Raw genomic sequence first — 21760 nt, forward strand, 5'->3', positions numbered from 1 at the left:
TGGCATTCAGCGAGTGCCACTCCATCATCCCTGCAGCTGAATTGTCCACCTGAACTAGGCCCAGTGCCTCCGGTGACGCGCTGGCGGCGGTACATTCACGGGCGCCGCACGCTACGACGGCATTGCCTGCCGCACTATTGATACCTGAGCCTGGATCCCAGATCTCAAAATGCACCTGAGACCATAAGTCATCTGCCCTGCGGGCGGAGCCCGGTGATGGTTTCCCAGTCACCAATTGGGAATGGGGCTCCAGTTGTTATGCCCGAGGAACCGAGTACACCTATGGTCTCGTCTTCTGCGTTACCATCTGTGCTGGTGGCTCCCCGTGGTTCTTAGAAGCGTCCTTCGGGACACTTGGCACAAGATTCGTCTTCCGCCAACAGCCACTCCCAAGGCAAGCGTTCCTGTCTAACGACTGACCACCCAGTTGTGTCGACACCGGGCTCAATTTGCTATAAAGCAACCATTAAAGCTCTGACCCCCGCAAGCCTTACGGAGATTCCGAACAGGAGTGTTCAGGTGAATCTAGACGCGTGTCTTCGCACCACAGGCTTCCGTGGCTTCATGGCCAGACAGAAGTCAAATACCATCACTGTGAGGCTCCTGACATTGGCTGCTGTCGAGCGTTTGCAAACGCTTCAGCGTCTTTCGATCACAAGCGAAGTCACGGTGCTGGCCCAGGTGTACCTGGTAGAGGGCTCTGACTTACAGTGCTCTGTCGTTTACAACGTTGCCGTTGGCGAGGATTACACTGCTCCACAGCGTGAGCTGTACTGTCCCACCCACCGTGTCATTCAAGCGCGTTACATGGGAAAGGGGATTTCTTGAATCGCCACCCTGCAAAGCCTACCAACCCCCCAGCCCGCCTGTACTACTATGGCTGCATTCTACGACCTCAGCCACATAAACCCAGTGTCGTCTGTTGTTACAGCTGTTTCCGACCTGGCAACATGCGCCGATCCTGTCCGTTTACAACGCCAGATAAAGCTGTACCAGCCGGCACAGTGTTCTACCGATGTGGACTCTGCAAGACCGACGACCACGAGATCACTTCTCCAACTAGTCCCACAAAGCAAAAGGCCACTGAGAAGGTTCGTCGCGGGATTCATAAACAATGGCCTCAACATGCTGCCGCACAAACAGTGCAGACATCTAACAGGTTTGCGGACCTCCATTGGGATGACAACTGGCCAGAGCTTTCCGAGCACAACCCGCCTACACCCCCTTCCCAACAGACTTACTGTGAAAAAGTTCGGAAAGACCTCCTTTGCCAGCTGGTTACGCAGAAGCAGAGGATGCCGGAACATTAGCGTGACGATATGGCAGCAGTTGACAATCAAATCGCCCGCCTTTTTAACGGAGGTTTCCTAGCTCCGACAACACCGTGAACTACGTACGCGTCACAGACGAGCAGTGGAACCTCACACTACCAAAAATATCGATTCCGCTGCGTCATCGGCATGTCGCACCCTGCTCTATCGTTCATTGATTCTACTAGGTCTTCTGCTCCATTCTGCAACATCCTCCGCAACATCCCTTCTGCGGTTCATGGTGAGCCAGTTATCCAACCTGACATCTGTGATCTTACAGCGCCTGGACTAGGAATCTAAATGACGGCTACAGGTCTTGGTGGTGTCCTGCAGCAGAACTGTAGAGGCATCTCCACGAAAGTGGAGAAGGTTAAATCCCGTCTTCGCATGAACAAGCTGCAGGTGTGGGCCCTGTCACTGCAGGAGACGAACGTCTTGCCTGCAATTCCGAGCTTCAGTGGATACGTGTCTCCTTCGATGATTGACTGTCGCGTGCACACGGCTGCCCCTCCAGGAAATGCGGCAGTGTATGTTGATAAGCGTTCCTCAGGTCCGCCTTTCTCATGAAAACTGGTGCAATCCATATCAGGAGGTAGCGGCAGTAGCTGTGAAGTTAACCAACGCAACTGTTGTGGTGGTGTCGTACTACGTAAGACCAGCCTGTGGCTCTTTTTCACGCATTAATCTGGGCTGGTTATTAAATTTCCGTCGTCAATACCCAAGGTGTCCTATTTTGGTTTGTGGTGACTTCAACGGCCCCTCACTCAGATTGGGGGTACCCCTCTTCTAAACCCCGAGGTAGGCGTGTGCGGGATGCCCCCGCGGATGCGCTTGTTCTATTGAATCATCCCGATTCAGCAACACGGGTTGTGACTCAAGCTCCATGTACAACATACGCACCGGATCTTACGTGGTGGTTGGGTCCCGGCACTCCTACTTGGAACCTGGAGCCTGACTGCTCGGGTCGTGACCACGACCCGAGCAGTCAGGCTCCAGGTTTATCAGCGTTCTTTATCCGTGGCAGGCTCGCCGATTGCGCTGCAAGTGTACTGTGGTAAACTGGGACAACTTTCGGTCCATTCTCAAGGCACCTCTGCGGGCTCGTCACCACTACTTGTTGACCGCATACAAAGCGCGCTCAATGAAGCTACAACCATCAGCTGGGTAGACGTCGATCGACCGGCACCGGATGTCGGCCTGCTCAACTTGTGGGCTGCTCGCAGACAAGCTGAGCTGGCAGCATCCCGAGACCCCACTTCTTCACAAGCACGTATAAGACTGAATTTTCTTACTGCTAAGGCCCACAGATGTGAACGCGACCTCTCGCGGTGGAACTAGCAAACGTGGTGTCAGCCATCGGCTCATTTGTCCCTCTTCGCGGCGTACCCCAGGGATCGGTATTGTCACCCACATTATTCAATATTGATTTCATCCCGCTTGCATGGCGCTTACACGACGAGCCTGATATAAAGCTCTTGTACGCTGATGACATCACGGTTTGGAGCACTCATCGTGATCTGCAGACTCAAGCCGCTACCCTGCAGTCGGCTTTATATATTGCGTCGAATTACGCTTCTTCGGTCGGCATTATGCTTTCCGTCAGCAAATCCGCTTACATGTCAGTCACCAACCGCTGGGGCTCGCGTAAACTCTCTGTAACACCCACTCGTCTTCCTCTATCCGGAATCCCACTTCAGCAATGTTAAACTATAAAAATTATGAGTTTGACGGTCCACGAGTTGAGAAGTGGCACTCCTTGGCTCTCCAGCGTTAAAAAGCAGGCGATTCAGACGTTGGGTCTGATTAGACGCATTGCTTCTAAAACGGGCGGGGCCCGCTCATATGCTGCGAGACAGTTGGTGAAGGCGGTAGTGCAACCACGCCTAGTTTATCAAGTCCAATTCGAGCATTTGACGAGGGCACAATGGCATCCCTTGCCGCTGTTAAACGCGAGGTCATGAGAGTCATTACTTGCCTTCCCCGCATCACCCCGATCGTGGCTCTCCAAGAGAACACACAGCTCAACACACTATATGAGCTGATGCAGCAGCGACGTGATGCCCGCAGGCTAAAGGCCAGCCTTTCGCACGCAGCGTGTGCTCTCACGGCTTACGCTTTTTCGCACTCCCTTCTGCCATCGCCATCGCCAGCTCTTCCTTCCTGGAGTTTTCTACAGCTGAGCGATCACAAGCCAGCAGATAGACGCTGCCCGACGTCAACTCTTGCGGTGGCGTCACTTCATGACCGAATAATAGCTCAAGGTGCCCACCTGCTACTTGGCTCCATCGTGATTTATGTTGATGCGAGCATCCAGGACTGTGACGCAACCACTGCACTTTATTGCCCTTGCGCGCCTGCCCTGAATAATACCTACCGGTGTCAACTTCAAGAGCCTCCTTCCTCCTCTTGTGCTGAGCTCTTTGGTGTTCGAGAAGAGCTGTGCTCCGTGGCCGCCTTTCCCGTGGTCCCCACGGCCCGCATCGTCAACCGCACTGATGCCCTCCAGGTGACTCGGTTCTTGCGACGCGTCAGCCACAGCCCTGAAATATGTAAGCAGATCCGTCTTCTGGCAGCATGCATCTCACAGCAAGTATCTGTCGAGCGGATCCCACGCGACCTTCTGAGCTTCAAAAGCCATGCGGATTCTGCGACCAGTCTAGCGACCTCTCCATCGTCACTGCCTCAGCTCCTTCAACTAGATGATGCCACACTCCTATTAAGAAAAAAGGAGCACCTCAGACCCCAAACACGTGCTCTCGTACCTCCGCGCGCGGCAGCCCTCCCCCGCGGTCTTACCCGTGCAGAGGAGGTTGCGCTTCGCAGGATCCGGGTTGGGGTTGTCCTCGCTCCTGCCGTCACTCGTAAGTGGCCGCACTGTCGCCAGTTATATCCCCACCCTGGGTGTCCAGTCTGCAATTCGCGCAATGCTGCAGCCAACATCCGCCACCTCCTGTGAGTTTGCCTTGCGTTGAAACCAACGAGGCTCCGGCACCTCGCAGCAGTGGGACTTTCGCCATATAACCCTAGCCACTACACTGCTTGGACGCAGGGACCACATTATCGATCCCTCCTGGGGTTTATTAGATCCGCGAACCTGTTTTTCATTAATTTAATCATCCTTACTCGCTCGCACCCTGTACCCCTATATGCCCTGAGGCATTAACCCTCACATTAAAAAAAAAAGAACGACGCACCGACTGCGCAGACTTTCAATTCCTTTTCCCTAACGTTAGCGACCCGCCGGCACAGTTCATGTTTCACTTAAGCATACCTCCCAGCGCGAGCGCCAATGCTTGAATAATGTGTTTTCGCTTAACCACAGAGATGAAATTACTAATAAACATGTTTTTTAGTAGAGACGGCAATTGTTGCCGAAGGAGCGCTGTTAGTCAGACGCTGCTTCAACGTTCTCCGAAAAAGGTGGCATCTCGAAGACCTTGGTTCATGGCATTACCAAACGTGTAACTGTGCCAGAGGGCTACTTTTCCCCGAAGTATTTATGAGAAATTCTACGATGATGGCGTTCTAAACTTAGCTCGCTTCTACTTTGGCCATCGTCTTTGAACTCGTGCTCATCGAACTTCGTGGAATGGGAAGTGGAACACCTCAATAAAAAAGGAATACATCTGAGCGAACAAAGCGAAATGTATTGTCCAAAATGTGCCGCATAGTTCTCAATCTTAGGAAGGCGGCATACACTATAATGCACTGTCATTATTGGCTTCAAAGCACTTTCAAAATCCGGTAGCCCTAGTTGTCATACCTAAAGTCTGTCTTGGTACGGCTGTAACTCTGAGACACTGGATATGATCAGGACACATTTTTCCTGAGTTTCTGATCTCCCGTTTCATTATTTCGTTCAACTCCTGCACCAGATTACCAGAAAGGCATCAAGTGTATGAACTCCCAAGGCGGAAAACTTCACAAATGCATTAAAGACTTCGTAAGTACTATGGAACGCGCCATCGTCAAGGCACCTGCCAAGGATGTCATTCACTACACCTGCTGGTAAGTTTTCTTTTTCCTAATGCTATTAGCATTCTTAGCTTAGGTCAGCTACTTCGTCTCGACCTGCCTATCTAGCCTCTTTATGCCGCTATCTCTTCAATAAAAAGAAAGAAGGTTCTCTGAAATTTCTCCGGTGCTGGGCGGATTCGAACTCACGTCACAGAGGTTCCTCTAGTACAGAAGCCCGACGCTGCTTCCCACTTTTCTCTGTCATACTTATCGTTGTGAGGCTGCAATAAAATAACTAAAAGTGAAAAGCAATTCCACGATGTAAGAGGTGGTAAATGCAGGAACAAATGATTTTTAGAAGAAAACGTCTCGAAGAGTGCACGCATACTACAAAAAGTTGTGTTCTCTTTCGACAATTATGGTGTTCTTTTTTCGCCTCACAGCATAAATGCGTCAATATAGACTGAGTTTTATGCTTGCCGACTACCAGTGAAATAAGCCAAAGTAGCCAAATTACTTTCTTGTGACGACTTTCTTGTAACTCAGCGCTTCGGCACGTAGTCATCCTATTCTGAGACCTGCAAACAACCCCTTGACTCTAGAGTTATTCGGAACAGCAAGCCTCACAAACAGCAGCTCCAAAGTAATTGAAAGTATAATCAATTAATAAATACAGTCGTGGAATGAGGCAAAATGTGTTGCATCCAGATTTGTCAGGTTTTCATTCGGGATGTTGTTCTATGGACAGCGTTATGGACGTAATTACCTGTGTGGAGAACGAAAGAAGAAGAGGAGATATTACGGTTGCCATATTCCTGCATATCAAACGGGCATACGACACGGCTATTCACGTGCATCTCATCAAAACCTTAGTGTTATACCCAGTGAGAGAGAGAAGACGCTGCGCCTGATGAATTTTTTCTCACAATCAGACGGATTTTCGTATAGCCTAGAAAAGGTAAAACTTGGGAACATGTGGTGAAAATGCAGTTGCACAAGAAAGCGTGTCAAGTCACGCTTGCAGGGATCTGCAAGCAGTGATCTGCATAAGAATATCGGGACAAACACTTAAAATCACGCAAATAGCTTTGGAAGTCGCGTTGAACGAAGTGAGTTTCTACAGGAACGAGGCATGACCATGTCAGCGGTAAGTCACGTGCAGGGCTACCTTTCACGCTATAACTCGTGAGGATGTTAATATCTGTCTCCATGGCTATCCGTTGGGAACAGCAAAAATGCATCGTTTTTGGAATTATTCCTGATCGACGCTTACTGTGACCCAGCACCCTGAAGCTGCGGAATGAATAGTTTTAACCCGGGTGCGTTAAGGGCCCCGTGTCACAGAAGATACGATGTCGGCGACCCGCACCGGGCGTCTTGTGAGCGCAAGATCATTCAGAACCACGCATACCGAACCACGCGGGCCCTCCGCGTGGCGCAGAGGCGTCACTGCACTAAAGGAATTTCTCAAAGTGCGCCAGAAACATCGTACAGCACGACTAACACACAACCTACAGACGTGATAGCGTCGGATTTGAATTCAAATATGCGAGAAAACATCACTCTCTTACGCGGAAACTCAAACACAAACCCTTATTCCAGAGTTTCTACCATTCGTAGAGCGGCACGCCCCGCTCGGTTTCTTGCAACACCATCCAGATGGCGCTCGCTTCCCCGCATCCGCGGCAGGGACTCACGGAGGCGGAGAAAAAGGGCAGAACCTTAAAGCTCGCATTCGTGCGTAGCGTTCGCCGCCAGCGTTTCCCGGTTAACATTCCAGTTACAAAAACTGCAGTTGCCGAGAAGCGTGAGAAGCAGTGAGGGTTCTTTGAATGCAATCGCTCTCCACTCTTAAAGGTGAAGCTTAAGCGTACTCTTATTTTCAACCAAATTATGAGGTGCCTCGCTGTAGCGCGATGAGAACTCCACAGATAGCATGTTGAAGCTTAGTGCGATCTATTTTAGGACATTCATTGCAAGTACTCCACGGTATGTCACGTTCAAAAGACAAATTACATTGACAGGAAAGTGTCTCCGATTTTTTCTTGGAGCTCCTCAGTCGACGTCAACCCACCGATCATTACAGAAGCGCGATAGTCTCCGTGATCTGTGCTCAGGAAGACATTACGGCATTTTTTGTATGTTTACACAGCATCAACGCCACAAGGTAGCGCAAGTGTTGCCTACGAGAAATAGCAAGTAATATACGTTCACAAATGGATGGCTACGAATCAATCATTCCCGTTTTTTAACACAATTATGAACCCCTGTCATCGTGGATATATCCGGAGCTGTGAGTGCTTGTAAACACCGAAAGAAATTAGAAAGAAATGTAAGATGTCACCAAGCACTGCGGTACCATTAGTGTTGAACCAAGCGTAATTCAGTGTATATGGGAAGGTACAGCGAAGTTTGGAAACGTTGTTTCGCAGTGTCCGCCTTGGTGTTGCGTGCACAAAGTAATTTCTTTATAAAATTAGTCGTGCAAACTCGGCGTCGTGTTTATGTGGAGCGGCGGACGAGGACATAGCCCAGGTGTTGCTAGACTGCTTCATGTACATCCAGCAAAAAACAGCAGCTACGCGGCAAGCTTGCGACTGCGGGCAACCGTACATTCTCCGTTGCGAGAGTTCTTCGACCGTGCCCAGTGAGTCGCCCTCAAAGAAAGCTATCAGTGCAGTGAAATACGTTTTTCATAAGCGAGTATATGTGCTTGAAATAATGGGGACAATTTGTATGCAGTAACTCACCTTCGTAGTTATGTTTCGTGTGTCTTTTTTTTTCTTTTCGCTTCTGAGCATGTGGTCTACCGTGGTTTACCGTACCGTGGTTTTGGCACGTAAGTAGAAGCATGTATACATACATACATACATACATACATGCATACATGCATACATGCATACATACATACATCTACGTGCCAAAACCACTGTATAATTATGATGCATGCCGTATTGAGGGACTGCGCAATAATCTAGACCACTTGGAGTTATTTAACATGCACATAAATCTAAGTACAGGGGTGTTTTCAAAGTTCACCCCCCCCCCCCCCCCAATCGAGATGTGGCCGCCTTGGCCAGGGTCGATCCTGCGACCTCGTTTTTAGAAGCCCAACACCACAGCCACTAAGCAACCAAGGCGGGCTTTCTCTCCTGTGTGTGCGAGTGTTTGCGTGATCTAAAATGTTCATGTCGTTATGAATTTTTATCATTATTGATTGTTTGCATTAAAGGATATCCACTACAATTTATTTGCACAGAAGTTAAATGGCGTAGCCGGAGGCGTACTGCTTCCATCCTCTCCACTTAGACTCAATTTAGGCCTACCCGCCTAGCCCTCGTATTGTATTATTTTAGAACGGACCAGTATATTCGTATTGATCATTTGGCCCAATGTGGCCGTTAATGACCACAAACAGATGCACAAAATGCAGTCTTTTGACTGTCCTTCTCCTTTCTAAAACAGAATGCGTTAAAAGTTATTCCGGGGCTCTGCTATATATATGACACTTATTACCGCCATCAATTTTGTTGTTGTCGTTGTTCCAACAGTAGCCCTATTGCGCTATAAGCCTTGAGCAACGTGTTTCTTTCCTTGCGACATTATACGAACCATCGCGCGGCCACACCTTCTTTGTTTTCAGACAATAGCGCGACTTCAGGAGAACAAAATTGCGTACGAGCCACCCCCGATTATTGTCAATGTAAAGCCAGTTTCACATGATGCGCTTTTCGTCACACCGGAAGTGCGATTTCCGGTGCGGTATTGCACGGTATGAATTACCAGCAGCGCACAAAACAGACAATTCATCGAATACAGGCATCGAGTAATAACAGGTATTTCCAACTTTACCATGCTGGAAGACCTCCGTGAGAAAGAGCAAACGAACAAGCACCTAGACAGAGTAGAGTTGCAGCCTGCAGCACGCATTCTTTGCCTCAAGAGCTCAGAACCTGGTCCCAAGATACTATGCCAGCTAGCATATGAGATGCAAAGACGACTACCCCTCCCTTCAGAAACAACCTCGAGATCACTTGAACTTCAAATACAACAGGCCCATACCGTGCTATATGGGGGCAAACAATTATGCCAGGAGGCTATATGCAACTGCCAAACACACAGAGGAGGCTGCTAATCATGAAGATACAAGCAAACATCAGGCACATATAGTACACTGATGTGGCTATAGCAATGTAACAGTAGCATGACACCACATAAAATTAAACCCCATATTAGTGAGTACCATTCCAGGTCATCCTACACCTAGAAAAGCTGAACTGAAAGCAATCAAAGCAGCACTTGTAGTGCAGGTTACACCCTGCACACCTGCATGGACTCGCCAGAAACTTTCTGGGCCTGCACATCACATGAGATTGTCAGGGATATCGGGAGATTGACACATGCCAGCACATGGCCAAGAATTAAATTACAGGATACATAGTCATGCAGATATTCCAGGACACAAGCGGGCTATAAGCCCGACATAAGAACTGAAAACTAGACGAGTTTGTGTCTATTCATTATTGACTAAAGTGTGACAGGTAGACAACGGACAAGAACGAAGCGTTCGGCGTGTTCACTCCGTTCTGGTCCATCGTATTTCTGTTGCACTACGGTTAATGAATTGACGAGGCTCCACAGGAGAAGAATGGTACTTTCGCCCAAGGGCCCGATTTCAAATCCAAATTCAGGCGTGCGTGCGCACGCACGGGTGCACACACACAAAAATGTTGCAAGGGTGCATAGCATGAAGCAGTATCAACAGGATGACCCTAGAGATGGGTGAGGACTAACTTTCAACTAAGGTTCATTGTAAAAATGTGGTGAGTCATAAAAATTACCAGAAAAAAAGGACATCTTTGAAGGCTTGATAAAAATTAGTGCTTTATGCAGCCGAACACAAATAAAAATGCTACAGAAAGAAAATACAGAAAAATTGAAAGTGCTGGAAAAAAATTATTACAATTGCCAATCCTGCATGCCAGCACCTTTCAAGAAACACTGTTCTTATTTCAATAGACAGACTGACAGCTTGCTTATGCAAGCACACTCTTCCAGTTCCGTGCCATTGGAAAAAGAGTTTCTTGGAAGGTAGCCACATGCGCACTTGGTCATCCGAATATTTTTTTTCCCTGGACTAGTATATCTATATGCATTTTCTCCCTTTCCCGTTATTATGTTTGGTTTCATCAAGCACTAGTTTTTATCAGGTTTTATTGCTGTACTACTTTCTGGTAACCTTTATGAATCACTGCATTTTCACAATAAACGTTTTAATTAGAAGTCAGCGTACCCTGTTCTTACTGCTTCACACTAGACATTCTTGCTACATTGGCCAAATAAAAGATTTTGTAAGGTAGACAGAAGGATCATAAGGACCATTAAAATAACTTGTTGCAGTCTACAAACATAAATAGCCTGGTTGCAAACGGCACCATAGAAAACATAGGACAAACAAGAAAACCGAGATGATCTAACAACGAAAAGTGTAATGTACATACCGAGTAAATGCTGGCTGACAAGCAATAAACCGAGCATACACAAAAAGGAGAAGCAAACATTAATGTGTGTTTTCTGACAGGAAAAGCATGCATTTCTAACGGAGGCCATACTGACATAATCCTCCCAGCATTTTTAGATCTGCAGGTTCCGTAATTTCTCTAGGCGGCAGCCGATCTGCACAGAATGCTACCTTCTTGCTCTACAATGCACGGTCAAATGTCGAGAGTGCATTGTAGATGAAGAAGCTAGCATTCTGTGGAAATCGGCTGCCTAGATAAATTATGGAAGCTGTAGATGCAAACACACTGGGAGAATCTTATGTTAGCATGGCATCTGTTACACTTTCAGAGAGGGATGTGTTTCCTTTTGGGACCTGTAGGGACACACATCAGTTTTTGCTCCTGCCTTTTGTGCAACTTCGATTTATTGCTTGTCAACCATTATTTACTTGGCATTTTCAATAAACTTTCATTTGTTAGTACGCCTCAGGATCATCTTGGTCTCCAGCAGAAAGGTGTTGATTCTTTTCACAGTGAAGCTGTATATGCCTAGACAAAACACTCGTGATCTGATGACCAAAACCCTAGTGTAAGGGCATGAACCATTGTTTAGGGTGGTGTGAGCCATTGCATTCGTCTTGCATGATGGACGGAAAAATTTCTTGTTGGGTAGACATAGACATGCTTATGCATTTAAAACATATACATTTATCTACGTATTATTGCAGGGAAGGGACACAGAGGGGGACGGGATTAAGACAAGATCGTGATGCCATAATTATCTCGCACCAAAGGTGTGGCGAGCCGTTGGCTACACCGATAGTGTTGTCGTTTCTCTCTCGCAGCAGAGCGCGCGTGCAGCAGTTTCTACCGACTTCCCAATAGATTCAGAAATGTGTCCCTGCATTTAATTAAATGAAAAATGCAACCCCGGGATGTCACTTTGTAACTACAGTGCATAACCGAGTCATAAATACTATGATTAACGCATTACAATACACAAATGCGTGACATAATTCAGAAAGACTTTGATGGATCCGCTGGATTATTACAATGAACCCCTCATTTCACTTTTCATGATGGTGATCTTGCAAAGCGCGATGTGCGGCATTCCAAATAAACAATGTGACAAACTGTAACATAGCAGCGGCAGCGTAGCTGCCGTCATGTAAGAAGGGAGACGTTGACGGACCAGTGGTTAGCCGAGAACAACGCACAAGTGTTTAATGCACGTATATATAAAGCAAAAGGGGAAAGGGAAAAGGAGGAGTGAATATAGAAAAAGAACTTGGCGCCTGCGCATTGACAGCGCGCACATGACGCGGCGGTTTGATACCACATTTTACAACATTTCTTCCCTCTTAAAAACGCTGCACTGGTTTGCGGGATCTTGTGGAGCGTCGAACAGGTTGCATGGGTACTTGGTCTGCCCCGGATGCCACGAGTGTTGGAACAGGTATCTGGTGGTCCAGGTCTCGAAACGCTTCTTGGGGTGAAGATTCTCCCGCGTCGTCGGGGCTCGCGGATGGCTCTTGGCAGAGTGGCGGTGCGCTCTGAGTACGGTCTCTGCTGATCGAGCCTGGGTCGGTTCCTGGTGGTTCATCTGGAGAAGATTCAGTGCGGGTGCGCACTTGGTCGATGTGACGCCACACGATTGCTTGAGGAGTCTCCACTGTGACCATCCGTCCTCCCGATGTCGCTGTTACCCGTCCTGGTATCCATTTACCATTTGACCCGTAGTTGCGGACATGTACACTACAGTCCGTTGGAGGCAACCACTCGTCGTTTTCCTTTTTAGAATTAGACACTGTCGCCGCAGGGAAGCAGGTGTCCAGGCGCGACCGTATCTGGTACCCCAGCAGCATTTCCTATGGCGACTTTCCGGTTTTCTGGGGAGTCCTTCTGTAATTAAGCAAAAAACGTGTAAGGTTATGCTCCAGCTTTCCGCGTCGCATCTTCCGGAGACCATCCTTGATTGTCCGTACTGCCCTCTCCGCCGCTCCGTTTGATTGCGGGTGATAGGGGGCGGTTCTTAGGTGTGTAATGTGGTTCCTGTCAGCAAACGTTGCAAATTCCTGGCTGGTGAACTGAGTTCCATTGTCGGATACGAGGGTTCTTGGTACCCCGAAATGGCTAAATATATCCCGTAGGCAGTCAATGGTGGTTGCCGAAGTAGCCTGGTTCAGCGGCACTGCTTCTATCCACTTAGTGTGGGAATCTACTACCACGAGAACCATTTTACCTTCTATTGGTCCTGCAAAGTCGACGTGAACCCGCGACCATCTCTCCTGCGTTTGAGGCCAATTTAACGGCGGGCCCGCTGGTGGCATAGGCAAATTGGCAATGCAGTTCTCGCATTGAGCTGCCGTGAGCTCTACTTCGCGGTCTATTCCTGGCCACCAAAACAAGGACCGCGCAACTGTTTTCATTGCCGAGGACCCCTGATGCGTTTCATGCAATAATTGTAGCAAGCGCTTACGCGCTGCGACAGGTATGACGACACGGTGTCCCCAATAGACGAGATCGTGTGCCAGAGATAGCTCCAACTTGCGATCAGCAAAGGGGGCCAAGGAAGGGTCAAGTCGTTCTGCGCCTTTCGTCCACCCGTGTAACACGTTTTGCTTTACGCGAGCTAAGGTTGAGTCATTGGCGGTCAGCTCCTTCAGCTCACGTGTTGTGACTATCCCTTCATCCAGGCTTTTCAAACAAAATACGTACTCTTCAGGGTCAGGTTCCGTGACGAGATCGGAGCCCTGCAGAGGCAGTCTGCTCAGTGCATCCGCATTCAGTAGCAGCCTTCCCGGAGCATATTCGAGCTTGTAACGGTAGCCTCCCAGGTAGAGGGCCCAGCGTTGGATGCGAGCTGCAGCCATGGCAGGTGTCTGGCGGTCGGGCCTCAGCAGTCCTAGAAGTGGCTGGTGGTCGCTAACGAGGACGAACTCTACCTAAAAGGTAATCCCGGAACTTAGTCACCCCAAAAACAAGTGCCAGTGCTTCACGCTCTAATTGAGAATAGTTTCTTTCGGCTTTTGTCAGGGTTCGGGAACGGAAGCCGACTGTTCTGTTGGTGCTTCCAATTGTGTGAAAAAGAACAGCGCCTATACCACGAGCAGATGCGTCACATTCCAACTTCAGTTTCCTCGATGGATCAAAATGCACAAGGACCTCGGCGTCCTTAAGATGCTGTTTTGCCTTCCGAAATGCAGATTCCTGCGATAACTTCCACTGCCAGCGTGCGTTTTTTTCTAGCAACTGGTACAATGGGAACAATGTATCTGACATATTCGGCAAAAACTTTGAATAGAACGAGATCATACCAAGGAACGAACGCAGCTCACTTAGGTTTTGGGGACTAGGGGCATTCATGATAGCATCTACATTCTTCTCAGTTGGGTGAAGGCCGGTACGATCAATACGATGCCCAAGATAAGCGACAGATGGCTGGCTAAATTTACACTTATCGTATCCGAGCTTCACACCGTGTTCTCTGAACCGTTCTAACACCATTTGCAATCGAGCTCCGCAGTCTTCAACCCTTTCCGCGACTAGAACGTCATCCAAGTAAGCCTGAACGCCAGGTAACCCAGATAGTATGGTATCAAGTTTTCTTTGGAAAATTGCGGGAGCCGAGGAAATGCCGAACGGAAGCCTATTGTAACAAAACAGGCCTTTGTGAGTGTTGATAACGCAAAGCTTCCGAGAGTCTTCGTCCAAAAGCACCTGGTTATAAGCATCCCGCAAGTCGAGCGTACTGAACAACTGGCCTCCTCCTAATGACGCAAAGATATCTTGAATTACCGGAAGTGGGTACTGCTCCGTGGCGCAAGCAGGATTTAGAGTAGCTTTGAAATCACCGCAAATTCTGACCGAGCCATCTTTCTTCAGAACGGGTACAATGGGCGTCGCCCAATTCGAATGCTTGACCGGCGATATTACACCCAGCGACACTAACCGGTCAAGTTCTTGCGATACCTTGTCACGTAGAGCATATGGAATAGGTCTCGCCTTACAGAATTTGGGAACAGCGTCGCCCTTCAGCAGGAGGCTGGCTGGTGGTCCCTTGATCAACCCCAAGGTTTCCGAGAAAACGTCCTGGTATGTGTCGCAGATGGCATGGATCCTGTGACAGTCCACTTGATTCGCCGTTGCCTCGCCTTCACCCGTCACTTGTAGTACCGGAACGCCCGCTTGTTCCAGGAGCATTAGCAGATCTCTGCCGCACAAGCTTGGTCCGGGGCAGTCTAGCACTACAAGGGCACAGTTAACAGAAATATCGCGGTACTTCACACAAAGTTGAAGCTCGCCCACCACCGGCAATCTTCCATTGTAGCAGGATAGCTTCACGTGCGAAGCTTTCAAGCTTGGCCAGCATTTGTGATGTTTATCAAAAAGCTGTCGCGATATTACGCACACCGGTGAACCAGTATCTACTTCCATGGATAAATCCACGCCTCCCCAACTAAACGTTCGCCTAATTGGTGGCTGAAGAGCATTCTTTCGTGCTGACGCCAACGTCCAGATGTGCGCACTATCGCTGTTGTCCTCTTCTGAAACGGCGTCTTCCACCGCCAAGGCTTTCGCGTGATGGACTCTCCGATTGCTGGGAACACCGTTACCATTGCGGCTGCGACACATTTTTGCCAAGTGACCCCTCTGACCACAAGAGTAACATAGGGCTTTAGCCCATCGACAGCTGTTGCTGTCGTGTCTAAAACTGCCACACCTTCCGCACTCCAGTCGCCCTGCGCTTTCCGTGCTTGATCTCGATGGTAGCTTGCGATGTGCTTCCACTTTAAGCACAGGCGGTACGTCAACGGACATTGTCCTGGCGTCTTTTTCGGCAGTTTCAGCGGCTATTGCTATCGACTCCGCTTCCTCCAGCGTTAATTCCTTCTTTGACAGAAGTTGCTTTTGCACGGCCTTTGAACGCACACCACAGACAATTCTGTCACGAAGTAGCCTGCTCAGCGAGTCGCCAAAATTACAATTCTCTGCTATGCGCCGAATCGCAACGAAAAAATCATGAATGGATTCATTCTCCTGCTGACAGCGGTTGAAAAACTGGAAACTTTCAGCGATTTCGTTGCGTTTTGGGTCATAGTGGTCATTTAACACCCTGACTACTTCGTCATAGCTTAGGGCATTGGGCTTTGCAGGTGCTATCCTTCCCATTAGGATTTGGATCGTCGACGTGCTAAGTGCAGCCAATAGAAGTGCCCTCTTCTTAGTAGAATCCGAAATGGCATTAGCTTCAAAATACGCTTCCACTTTGATGAGGTGAGGCTTCCACTTATCTGCGACGTCGTCGAAGTTCGGAAGCATGTAGGAGGCCATCGTGGTCAGCGGTACGGCTGTCTGCGGGTACTTAGCGTGGGGTTCTACCTTGACTGCGTGGGTGTCTTCCTGGCTCGTCGCCACTGTAACATAGCAGCGGCAGCGTAGCTGCCGTCATGTAAGAAGGGAGACGTTGACGGACCAGTGGTTAGCCGAGAACAACGCACAAGTGTTTAATGCACGTATATATAAAGCAAAAGGGGAAAGGGAAAAGGAGGAGTGAATATAGAAAAAGAACTTGGCGCCTGCGCATTGACAGCGCGCACATGACGCGGCGGTTTGATACCACATTTTACAACACAAACCCAAGCCAAATGTGAACGTAACCTCCTGAAGAAACACAGACATAACCAATAATATAGAAAGATTTGAATAAACCGTCGGAATTAACCCAGTGATAAACACCGGGGCCGCACATTTAAGCTTCGCTGGTTTACCATCTGTACAGGGGCATGGGCAGTATTATAAAACATCGTTCCCGCACACAATTGAACACGGAAGAGAAGAGAAGGATAACACGAACGCTGGACTTCAACTATTAATTAATTAGTAATAATAGTAATTTTGTCTGTTATTGTTCGTTAAGTATTGTGTAATGTTGTGCCAGTAAAACACGTTGGGCTAGTTCGTGCATTGTATTGGTGCTGCTTTTCTTGCTGGTTTTTTCTGAATGTAGTGCCCTTCTTTTTCAATTTCAATTTATTTATTCTTAAAAATACAGAGAAGTTACATGTCAGTAGTATACATAAGGAGGTCCCATAGTCAAATAATGTATCGGGACCTCCTGTTGAAGCCACGTATGATGGTATACAATGTTTAAAGCAACAGTAGTACAGATGAGAGCTAAGAATAATTTCAAAACATGTTTATGGCATATGAGTAATAAGAACACTTGTTACAGCACGACAATATAAAAAAACCGAATAAAATTAGAAAAAGGAATTGACAATATCAGTAAGTGCTTATTATGTATGCTTTTAGTTCTCTTTTGTAACTACTTCTTTTATTCCCCCTCACATAATTCTCCAAGCATGCGGCCTGCGAGGTAGATAAATAAATGCCTACATACACACATATTTATTTTATTCACGTTACCCCTAAAGGCCCTCCAGGAGAGGGTATTACATAGGGGAGGGGAGGCGACTCAGCTTTTAATAAACGCGATACATTTCAGTAATAAATGTAACAAAACATAAGGCATAACACAAAAAGGAAAAATGAACACAAACAAAAACAACAAGTTTTACACATTTCCGTCACAACGAAGAAACTCTTGGAATTTTGTGATGTCAGTTTCTGTGGCGATGGCTGATGGTAAATTATTACATTCGACGATAGTAAGGGGAATGAATGGATTTGCGTAAGACGAGGAATGACACCTCACACGTTTAATTTTGAAAGAATGATCACTGCGTGGAAAGATGGCATGAGGTGACTGAAACAAATCACTTCGAAGGGAGGGGTGATGATAAAGTTTATGCAAAAGTGTTAAACGAGCAAGTTTGCGGCGATATGACAAATCTTCCAGTTCGGCACGTTTTTTTATTGCTGCCATTAATTCATCTGCATACACCTCGCAGGATTCCTCGCTCAACAAACGCCACTGTGTTGATGTGACTGCAACACCGGAACTTGATACGAACATGCACACTATAGGATGCAGGCAAATGCTCAGGACAAAGTTCAGAATGTTTGTATACTGATACTTATGAAAGTGAATAGTTTCATTCCATGGCTGTGATTGAGAGGGAGAAAGAAAACCTAATTGTCTTCGTGGAACAAAAACGCATTGAGAAGCTTGAAGATATAGTCATTGCCAAACACTTTCGAATGAATAATTATAGCTTGCTATGGACATTGAAGCAGCCTTTCGATAGCAAGAAAAGGAATCAATTTTTTCCGCTCTGAACATTGAATTGCAGAAAATGCAAGCAGGCATAAAATTCTGCCAATATAATCTGTTTATAAATACTAAATTATAATAAACATTGAGACTTTCATTTGTACTTTCTCTGGCTCAGCAATCTAGCTTGAAATGACTCCAATAAGCGTGTCGTAACAATGTTGATCTAATACAGGTTAAATGCATGACTAGCTTAAGAAATATGGATGATGCTATAAATTACAGTGAAGAAGCTATAATATCTAATAACATTAATAATATAATAATAATATATCTTGCCACAAGATTGGCTAACCGTGAGCGGCGTGCGAGGCTGAGTAGAAAGCTGAAAAACCCTACGGCAATGGCGCCTGCCGTGGGCTTGCGATCCTGCATTGTGGATAGCGCGTTTTGTTAAGGTATTCTTGTTAAAAGTTCAGAGTATACTAACAGCGCGAGACACAGGACAACAAAGTGGATGAGAAGCGTGTCTTTTTGAATGCTGTGTTACAACGTAGAAGTTTCTACAAAAGTGACAGTAACTGCCTAAAACATTTGATGCGTCGGCTATTGCGCCTTTAGAAATATTTAGACAGGACTCCCATAGATATATTCACTGCGCAGGCACGGTGATGGACGAACCAGGCTAGTGCTAAGGTTGAATTTCACAATACAATTTTCAATCCACGTCCAGTATTCACACAGATCATTTGCGGCTTCGTTCAGGGGCACACACGAGCTTTCGGGTTGGTGCTTGTTGTTGCGTTTGGCGCAAGAATATGGCTTGGAGCAGCACGAGCAATATACACACATCATTCCTCCAGAAGCACACACCGAGCACGGGTAGCGCGAGGACCTTGTTGGGCTGTCACGACGACTTCGTGGCAGCCGAATTCCGAATACTGCATATGCGGTGAGGGTAGCTATATGAACTTGTCGATAGGTCATCTTGTAGATTGTTGTAGCGCACGCAGAACGACACAGTCATAGGAGGCAGATGAGACAACACACAGCGCTGAACCACCTGCGAACAGCTGTTTACGTGCGCAATGAACTTCAGAAACCTCCGTTGCGCACTCTAAAACAAATCTTAACTTCAACACGATTTAGAATCAGAAAACACGCATATTACTTGCTCCTAATAAAGGGAAGTCCACAATATTATAATGTAAACATCTTATTCATTACAACAAAAGAATTATGCAGCGTGTGGCACGAAACGTGGCAGTAAGCAACCCTGGGCGTCGCACCAGTCGCATTGTTGAAATCGCAATCATGTGAAATGGGCCCTCTAAAAATCGCATTGCGACGCTTGCAACTGCACCGATTTTGATCGTTCCAGTCGCAGCATGTGAAACAAGCCTAAGAGAATAGCCAAAACCCTTCTGTAGAGTTGCTCGTTTTATTAAAGGAATGATGCCCTTCAAAGCGCGCTTTTTTTGTGTGTGTGTGTGCGGTGAGAACGCTTGGGTGTAGCGTTGCTTACTTAATTGCGTAATTTAGCTAAAAAAACGAAGCCATTACCGAGCACGTCTGCAGCGGTACCACAGGTGGCTCTACATATAAGCTGATTCATAATTTGCGGGTTGTCTGCAGCATCACGAGTGTCGGCATGAAAAGCGGCTGCCACCCTCCTCACTCTCGCGAAAGCATGCACCCTTTGCAGCAGTGCATATTGAGAGGCGGTGAACGTCCACTCCGCCAAACGCCGACCACCTCAAGAACGGGTGAAAGCGCCAAAGAAAGCCATCCATCTAGGCAGAGTAAAACTGCAGCTGATATCCACTCAACGCGGAACATTAAGTAAAATGACACTACGTAGGTGTTGTATGCAAATGCCACTGCGTAGGTGTTTGTTGCTGTTGTTGCGATACCTAGTTGCCATTAGTTGGCTCTTTGAAGAGCGGCCCATACCCAGAGAGACGCGTACCTGCAGTGTGGCTTCAAGGGCACATCGGCTCCACATTTTTTAGACCACACTGTCTTAAAGACTGGCGCATGAGAACAGCCAGATACCAGCCACATATTCATTAAAGAAAATTGATTTCAACTCGGCAAGGATGCTTCGTATTAAAATAATGCACGCAAACGACTTCGTTCCCACCGTACCTCACGCGGAAAACCGCGACTCGAGGTCGGCGGTCGATCAGTCATCCGTGCGTTCTTAAATAAAGGTGCGGTCGAAACGGAGCCACTGGTACAGTGTGGCTCTCTTTTCCCAGCGAGTGGCGCTGTTTTGTCACTACTTCCGCGCTAGAAGGGTGCTCCTGCGTATTCATACGCAGGAGTATATATATATATATATATATATATATATATATATATATATATATATATATATATATATATATATATATATATATATATATATATATGTATATATATATATAGCCGTGTGCATTTGTGATGTTAGATATGTTTTATGATGTACCACTGAATTGCGGGAATGGCGAGGCCACTCAGGCAGCGCGGAGGCGCTGCTATTTTTCTCGTGGCCCTCGATTTTATAGAAATCAGAATAAACTGACACTGATTCATCGTTCTGATAACGCGTAAATGATTAATTCTTCGTTCGTTCGTCGCAGTTCGTACCACGACACGGTAGAGTGCCTATCCAAAAGCCTCACGCCGTGCGAAAGCGTCGGCTCCAAGGATTTCATAATCAGAGTCGTCGAGGAGATGTTCGGCGAGACGCTCAACCTGGTGTGCGGCCGCTACACGAAGGGTTCCGAAAACTGCAAGTCCCTGCCACAGTTGCCGCGTCTGGGTGCCAAGGACCGCAGGGTCAGCAACATCGTCGAGATCCTCCTGGAAGCGGCTGGCACTTTGGGCCGGAAACACTAGACCCTCACGCGTGTGTAGATGATTATGTTAAAGTGTGCGAGATGACAAACTTACGGCTCGTCCGTGGGCTCGGCATGTTCACGCTACATTTCGTTTGCGCATTTGTTCGGACAACTTGCATTTCGGACGGGAGAAACGTTTAGCGAACGGATCACCCCAGGCGTATTCTCTCCAACAGTCATAGCCATCACTTGAGTTCATCGCAGTTAGGACAAAGAAGTGTACTTCATTTGAGTAAGGACACTTCCGTTTCTCCCCCAAGAATTAAGGTGCGCACACATTTATTTAAATGCATTATGCCGCGTGGAGACCGGCGCGAGAAAAAAAAAAAAAAAAACAAGGTTCCGCTCATGAGCTCACGCAGCAAACATCGCCATTACCAGTCACTTTCGTGTGCCCCCCTTCCCCATTTTTGCGAAGCAACCTCCCAGAATATGGAGCTCTAAGACGGAGGAGTAAAGAAAGATTTTGGGTGGCTTGCGAGATTGCCTTTGCTCAGCGTGTTTCTCGATACAATAAATATGATTGATTGTTTGACCGACGTTCTGACTGATTTATTGATGGGTTCATCGATGATTAAAGTGATTCACGTATAATCTGTTTGAGTCACTCAAATGAAAATTTGTTTGAACCAAAATGAAATAGCAGATACTGCATATCAGTGGGCGAGAGAAAGAAAGAAAGAAAGAAAGAAAGAAAGAAAGAAAGAAAGAAAGAAAGAAAGAAAGAAAGAAAGAAAGAAAGAAAGAAAGAAAGGCAGCTTGAGGTGGGAAAGGCACGAAGGTAACCCTAAGAGGGACATTCGCTTTGCCACCACCCTACACTGAGGCAGAGGCGGTAAGGGGCGACAGACAGATTAAGGGCAAAGCGCAGATAGAAAACACATTGAAAGAACAAAATGACTATATCGTACTGACGATATGAAGTGAGTA

General features: G+C 47.3%; 1 protein-coding gene across 1 annotated transcript in view; it reads left to right on the forward strand.

Annotated features, from left to right (window-relative positions):
• LOC126534600 (uncharacterized) overlaps positions 1–21365 on the forward strand; it is a 35362-nt gene extending 13997 nt beyond the window's left edge. The window contains exons 4-5 of the mRNA XM_050181874.3: positions 5186–5318; positions 20570–21365. Of these exons, the coding sequence (XP_050037831.1) occupies positions 5186–5318; positions 20570–20828 (392 nt within the window). The 3' untranslated portion in view covers positions 20829–21365. The remainder of the gene's footprint in view (positions 1–5185; positions 5319–20569) is intronic.
• The last annotated feature ends 395 nt before the right edge of the window (positions 21366–21760 follow it).

The sequence above is a fragment of the Dermacentor andersoni genome, chromosome 7, assembly GCF_023375885.2.
Source record: "Dermacentor andersoni chromosome 7, qqDerAnde1_hic_scaffold, whole genome shotgun sequence".
Classification (NCBI taxonomy): domain Eukaryota; kingdom Metazoa; phylum Arthropoda; class Arachnida; order Ixodida; family Ixodidae; genus Dermacentor; species Dermacentor andersoni.